This window comes from Formica exsecta, unplaced genomic scaffold (assembly GCF_003651465.1).
Source record: "Formica exsecta isolate Colony F162 unplaced genomic scaffold, ASM365146v1 scaffold393, whole genome shotgun sequence".
Lineage (NCBI taxonomy): Eukaryota > Metazoa > Arthropoda > Insecta > Hymenoptera > Formicidae > Formica > Formica exsecta.
The window spans coordinates 243,879-251,265 of NW_021851167.1; the positions used below are offsets into that span (position 1 = coordinate 243,879).

Consider the following 7,387-nt stretch of genomic DNA (forward strand, 5'->3'; position numbering starts at 1 on the left):
TACATCTATACCCTAACAGCACATGTAGATTCTGAGAATGTTCGGAGGATATCGCAAAAGTATATTGCGTATATTCTCAGAACATTCGAAATACGTACTATGACATACTGAGTACGTACTAAGAATGCTCTAATGTCCTCCTATTTTAGTTTATAGTATATACTGAGAATATCTTATGGTATATCCATATAATGTCGCCAGTATATTATTAGTATATAGTAGTACATACTATGAATATTCTCTGGTATATCCATAGAATGTCGCCAGTATATAGTATTAAGAGTTGGATTAGGTTAGGTTAGGTTATATTAATTTGTACTCTTAATTATTTATGTTTTAACAAATATATATTTTTATTCATATATAACAAATATATATGTTTCATAAAAATATATATGGTAATATATAATATTTATTATTTATACATTATTTTTATATGTTATATAATATATAATACTTCTTATCTTTTTAATACATTTATATATTTGGAATATAATCTTTGGAATATAATATCTTGAAATTATAATAATTTTATTATTGTCTGTGGAAGTTTTATGACTTAATAAGAGACTTTTGATTCTAAATAAATTTAGAATGTCTCAAAAATAAACTTTACTTATAAAAATAAAAACAAATAAATTTTAAAAATATACTTTAAAAATAAACGCGGAGTATGAAAAGCTCACTCATTCTTGATGAATGTTTTTGTGCTCTCTTTCCTTACGTTCCTTAGCATGGGCTAGCCATATCTTGATTGGCATTGCTATCTGCTCGTCAATCACATCACCATGTGATTTTCGTATAACACCTGGAAAAGTAACATATTTTCATTACTTCATTATTTCCGAATAAATTAAAACAAATATGTCTATGATGTAACAATACATTAAATAATATAAAATATATCAGATACAATATAATAATATAATGTAATATAAGCTTGTGTGTGTTATCCCCTTCACCTCGGTTGCATGTTGCTCGCGTCTCAATTCTGGCATCACTGTAAGAGGATACAGACACAGTGCGGATTTTGTGTTCTGTTAATGGCACGTTAATGGACAGAGATACAAGAAAAAAGAAGGTATACTATAGCTTTGATTCTCGATCATTGTGCGAAAATATTTGATATTTTTTCATCGAGATCATAATATCAGCATTGTAAATTACTTTGTACGCTCTTGTAATCAGATCTTGACTTGGATGATGCGCCTAGATTGATTAATCCTACTGCCAGATAGAATTCGCTTAGTATGGACGACGAGGACGTGAACGATCAGCCGATCGATTACAGCAAGAAGTATACCGAGAGAAATGCTCCGCCGCAGAATCACCTAGCCGAGTCGGGTGCGCAGCAATCGCGTCGTACCTCGAAGAAGGAGTACGGCGAACGCGACTCCAAGGTGGATCTGTTCGGCGACTACGCCGAAACTGATCTGGATCAGCCGACAGATTATAGTCTACGATACGCCGAAGACGACACTGACGAGGAGGAGAAACAGGGCGCCGAATACTTCCCTGTCAGTGGACAAGAGGATACGATCAAGACTTACTGTACAGAGGGAACCCCTTACGAGACTCCCTTCAATTTCTCCACGGCCACCTCCATGTCGGATCTACGTGTCGAGGACATGAAGGAGAGCGACCTCTCGAAGAAGATGCCGAAAAAGCCGATTGAAATCGTTAGGAAGAGTCCAGTGTCCTTTATCAAACAGCCTGAGACACCTGACTGCGATGAACAAGACGGTCTGATAACGAAAGAAGTCGAAGAGGAGAACCCAAAGGACACTGTGGTTCTTAATCCTGGCCAAGTGACTCCAGAGAAGATAGTAAGTTATTATGAGGAAGAAACATTGCACGGTTTCTCTCGTGCCAATTCGCTTAGTTCCCTGAGTAGTGCGGTGACTTCTCAGAATAACGTTCCAGGAGTTATATCAAAAGTAGACTCGCCACCTTCCGTGAATAAGGAAGAACTGGAAAATGATGATCACAGTGCTCTGAAATTGAATAACAATCAAGCAGAATTGTCTGCAAGAAATGATAATCTGTCTGAGCGCAAGAATAATCCACGTGTGCTGGATAAAGAAGGTTTGTATTGGATATCAAATTGACAATAAAATTAGAAACATGATATATTTTTATATGTATAAATTTGACAAATATATCAAGTATATTCACGAATGTAATATAAAATATGTGATATATGTTTCAGGAAAAATGGTAACATTTAGTGGCCAAGATTGTTACGCAGAAGAAACTCCTTTAATGTTTTCGCGTTGCAGTTCACTTGGCTCATTGAGTGGATTCGAGCAACATTCAATTCATGACGATCGTAGTTCTGTAGTGAGTGATTTTAGGTAACTTGTAGATTTTAAATACTACTTTTATAAATTTTCATTTTTTACTTACTACATTTTTAATTTTGCAATATGTAAGATGTAAAATTATTTTTTATTATTTCCTTAGTCGTAGGACCAGTGGTATAGTTTCGCCGAGTGAACTGCCAGATTCACCTACACAGACAGCTTTACCTAGTCCACGTAATCATAAAACCCAGAATACAGAATTTCATTCAAAACTACAAGAAGAGGCAGTAAGACCATCAGTTCGACAGCATTTATGTATGTTTTTGATAATGTATTTATAATATTATTGATTGTGTGCAACGATAGTAATAACATTAATAATAATGTAAACATTTGTCTGTTGAAGATTGCCTAAATTTTATATTTGTTACAGCATTTTCTAAACCGCAAACCATAATGAATAGTGTTTTTGAAGATAAGATCGCTACTTTTAAGGAAGAATCGACACCAATTGAATTTTCTAGTGCAACAAGCCTGAGTTCTCTTACAATTGATGACGAAGTCAAAATACCTAATGATACACAGATGTATCATAAATTGGAAAGAGTACCTGATGAAGATAAGAAAGACGTCCATAAACTCGAGGCTGATATGCTTAATATGACAATAAACAGCTCAAAGAGTAAAGAGAAAGAAGAACAAGTAAGCGACGGTGATGAGGATGACGAAGATATGTTGGCTGCATGTATTAATATGGGAATGCAAACTAACAGGTAATGTTCCAGAGATCAAATAAAACGATTTCTATAAATATATTTGTATAAAAATCGTACAAAGATTTCTATTTATCTAACACTTAATTATTCATTTCTTTTTTCTTAAATAATGTTAAAAAATATATTTACAGGTATAGACAGTCCCTGAAGATTCAGGAACCTACACAAACAGAATCATCGAACATCTTAGTATCGTATCAGAGAAATTCTATTCCAAGTAGATTGGAATCACATGCGACTCCCGTAGAAACGCCTACCAGTACTTCGAAAACGAATAGAACTGCGGTGGATACCGTTGCTTCAGATATCTTACACGTATATTGCACGGAGGATACGCCCGCGGATATCTCTCCGGTAGGATCGCAATCCAATCTATCTGCTCTTTCAATGTCAAGTGTACAAGAGGATGTGGAGAAGATAGAGCCAGACAGCCAATCAGTCGAAATCGATTGCCACAGAGGTGATTTATTCGATGAAAGTTCCAATCTTTCAGGCGAGGATGAAAAAATATTAGATGAATGTATTCAATCGGGCATACCTAAGGTATTAATTTTTTTAATTGGATCTTTTTTTTTTTATAAAGGAATACTCAGAAATCCATCGATTTCGATGAAACTTGACAGGCGCATTATACTCGATATTATTTGATTATAATAGCTATGGATTTCTTAATATTTCGACTTGAACCTTTATTACATATATATTTTTATAAAGAAAGAAAGCATGTAACTCTAAAACCAAACTACATTATATCATTTAAAGTAGTTTATTTATATTATTATTATTTATAGGCGAGGCAAATAACTCTACCTCCAACAAATAGCATTCCGTTCGCCAAAAAATCGGAAATGTTGCATATAATTAACATATGCGGTACACCATCGTCTTCGCCTGTCGAAGCAAATCATGGAAATAAGAATCCCATATTGAGGCCTAAATCGCCAGGCAGTGGGTTATTGAGGTATCCGGATGAATTTTCTGACGACAGTCTGAATCATTCAGATGATGAAGCAATTTTGACAGAATGCATACAGTCTGCAATGCCAAAGGTTATTAGTCGGTTCTTTATAATTGAAAAGAGAGATATCAAGTCATTTCGCCGTCTGCCACTTGTTTGTAAGACACTTGTACATCGCCACTTTGCCATCCGACATTTCATCGTTCGACGTTTCATTCTCTGCGACATCAACAAAAACATTACGAGGCAAGCAAATATACTGAACGATGAAATGTCGGACGATAAAATATCGCGGAAGATGAAATATCGGACGATGAAATGTCGGATGGTAAAATGTCGACGGTGAAATGTCCATAAACCAAAAGAGAATTCCATTCATACAAAATATCACATACCAATCAATTATGAATCATATTTTCTTATCAGACAGTTTGTTTTAGGCAAGATTTAGCATATCACCGTCAATGAAACAGCCGTTATCACAAGTTATCACAGAAAATCCTAAAGTAATGAATACAATGCAGTCGCCCTCCACTTCCTCAGCATTTCTTCAGTCAAGATATATACAGCAAAGAAAGAATGTGACGAAAAAACGCTTGCCTTTCGAAGACAATGTTGGACTTTCTGAAGAAGAGGAAGATATCATGTTGGCGCAATGTATTAGATCTGGGATGCCAAAAGTAAGTTGTTTATGTGTATAGTATGTTGCAAACACTAAAGTGGATATTGAAAACTATACTAATTGTAAGAAAAATGCTTTTCTGTTTCAAACTTGGAATATATTCTACAGTATATTTTATATTATTTCTAGAATAGACAATATCTTTCTAGTATATTTTCAACAGATATATGATTTTTAGGCACTAAGTTCCATATCTACGACAGTGACGTCTACAATCAAAAAATCCGAGCCATGCCCGAAAACTACGAAGATTTCTTGGGCCCATCCATCTTCCTGTTTTACGAACAAGGCTTATTCCTCCAAGAGCGCTGCGCTACACTCACCATTGTACAAATCTGTGAATGTCAACACGACGGACACACATTACAACAGAAATGTATCAAGTAATCTTAATGGTTTCTCGGGGAGAACGACGAGCAGTAATATAGCACAGTCTGGTCAGATATCGAGAAACTGTGATAACGGTACACGGGAGAGGACAAACAGTTCGCCCTACTGTGCTCAAAGATCGTCGTTTCGTCACGCGGAAAGTGAAAACGGCAATTCCGTTGACAATCATTGTGTACCTGCGCGATCTCGTGTTATAAAGTGCGCGCCGGTTTGCAATAAGGTAGAAAACAATGATTACGCGTGTAAAAGCACAGCGAACATTGTGCCTTTGCGTCACAGTTCGGTGAATTCTATCAGTGAGCCGGATGCGCGGATTTCCACGCAGGAATGGGCCCTACTGGAATTGTGTATCAATTCTGGTATGCCTACAAACAAGTATCGCGTTAAGGGAATGAAGCTTAGTGAGAGTGCAATATCCAATGGACACGATGATAGTGAGCCAATACCAGAGGACAATTATTCAGTGTGCAGTTACAATTCCTATGTTTTTAAAACATAACGCGTGCGTGCAAATACATGATAAAATTACAGAATTTCTCTCTGAACCTCTCTGCCTAATGATATGTGTATATATACTGTATAATTAAAAAAGACTGAATATTTTTATATGTTAATTAATAAAGTACACACATTTATTGTGTGTTTAAGGTGCTTAATAGAACTGAAAATTCCACTGTGGACTAATTTTAAATTAATAAGCACAGAAATGATCATTGTATGTGTTTAGGATATATTTTATATATTACATAAAAACAAATTTTCAAAATTTGTTATCTTTAAGTATCATTATATTATTTTTATTATAGGTTTATCATCTTACATATTGGCCGAGTTTATAATTTAAATGCTAAATAATATTCATATACGCTTTATTATATAAATTCTAAATGTATGATATTACTGGTAAATTGCTTTGTTGTGTGGGTGCAGGCGGAATTATATGCAGCGTTATACGCACTGGAAATGTCAACTCGTCTACTTTCAGATTCACGATCCAATACGAACTTAATCATATGTTGCATTCTTTATTGTATGATTTCTCTGCCAAAGCAGAAGCATTTATTCTGAAATGTATTTTGTAATAGATATATTTTACTATGCTTTTAAATATCTCAAAAAGACAATATTTCAGGTTGTCTCATTTCTCTCTTCTGAATTTCTTATGTATATCCACACTAATTAAGAGACATGCATGCTTTGCACCAAGTCACGCGCAGTTAACAATGAGATGAACCGTGTAGTCGCTTAGTTGAGAGTTGAGAGTTAGATTATCAAAAATTTCGGTGACGGAGCTGGACCGATGCAATTCTTAATCTAGTTTGTTTTACATAATAAAAGTTTATTCATTTTTACTCTACATATTTTATGTATTGAGGCAATATATTTCCTTGTAAAATTTTTTTAATAGATGCGTGGACTTGACGCTTTTTTTATATTTTTTGAAAAAATGGAGGACCAGCTTACTCCGAAATTTATATACACAAATTTAATCTTATACAATTATAATTTTTTTCATTTAGACATTGCGATGAGCTTTTTAAATTATTATTTAATTATTTTTCGCAGAACTTGTGCTCTAAAGTTTTTGGAAAAGTTTTCTCTAATAGTATTTATGTTAATCGTTGATATGAAGACGATAAATTGGATAGTTGCCGGAAATCGGGCGAATTCCATCGTCGGAAAGAAAATCGCAGTGTCCGGATTATGTGTCATATTAGGTAGGCAGTATGTGTGCTAGCACACTTCTTGCCAGCGATTGCGAAGAGAGGTCAGTCGAGCGTAAAGTCCGGCCGCCTTTTGACCGCTACCTTGATGCCCTTCGATGACTCGTAATGACCACTTGCACGGCACCTTAATCTATTTTCTGCACGTATAAATGTACGCGACGTACCGCCCGCACGACCGTATTCCGCAGTGCACCGCGACGTGTCCGTTGACGAAGAGATCTCCGGAGGAGTGCCGATCTTTCCAGGTAAAGATCTATACGAGTGTTTATGTGAATTTAAAGAGTATGTGTCACAGATTAACGAGTGATATTTTTACAATCCTACGCTTTCGCTCTTATTTAACTTAAATATATAAAAATTAAAGTTATCATATAATTTTGTCAAAATGAAAAAAAATATATATAATAGTAATAAAAAGTAATTCTAAAAATTAATAAAAAATAGAGCAATAAAAAATTAATATAATACACATTTAATAAATAGGATTAATGTAATATTCATTTAATAATAATAAATAAAATTAATTAATAATATAAAGTACAGAATTAAAT

General features: G+C 34.5%; 1 protein-coding gene across 3 annotated transcripts; it reads left to right on the plus strand.

Annotated features, from left to right (window-relative positions):
• The first annotated feature begins 992 nt into the window (after positions 1-992).
• On the plus strand, positions 993-6,271 carry LOC115239690 (adenomatous polyposis coli homolog). Of its 3 annotated transcripts, none has more exons than XM_029814348.1 (9): positions 993-1,081; positions 1,189-2,085; positions 2,210-2,354; positions 2,464-2,618; positions 2,737-3,076; positions 3,211-3,622; positions 3,871-4,128; positions 4,478-4,717; positions 4,898-6,270. In XM_029814348.1, the coding sequence occupies exons 2-9, from the start codon at positions 1,251-1,253 to the stop codon at positions 5,606-5,608; spliced, it is 3,096 nt and encodes a 1,031-aa protein (XP_029670208.1). In that variant the 5' UTR covers positions 993-1,081; positions 1,189-1,250; the 3' UTR covers positions 5,609-6,270. The 3 variants fall into 3 exon arrangements, with proteins under 3 accessions (XP_029670208.1, XP_029670210.1, XP_029670209.1); XM_029814350.1 differs by having other exon boundaries at positions 4,883-5,178; XM_029814349.1 differs by lacking the exon at positions 993-1,081 and having other exon boundaries at positions 1,088-2,085; positions 4,898-6,271.
• Positions 6,272-7,387: the final 1,116 nt, after the last annotated feature.

What these genes read in the sequence shown, in the direction of transcription:
- LOC115239690 (XM_029814348.1), top strand. Translation starts at nt 1,251, where the DNA reads ATGGACGACGAGGACGTGAACGATCAGCCGATCGATTACAGCAAGAAG. An exon ending in ACGTGTGCTGGATAAAGAAG is followed by an intron (nt 2,086 to 2,209) that starts GTTTGTATTGGA and finishes TATATGTTTCAG; the next exon opens with GAAAAATGGTAACATTTAGT. An exon ending in TACAGTCTGCAATGCCAAAG is followed by an intron (nt 4,129 to 4,477) that starts GTTATTAGTCGG and finishes AGTTTGTTTTAG; the next exon opens with GCAAGATTTAGCATATCACC.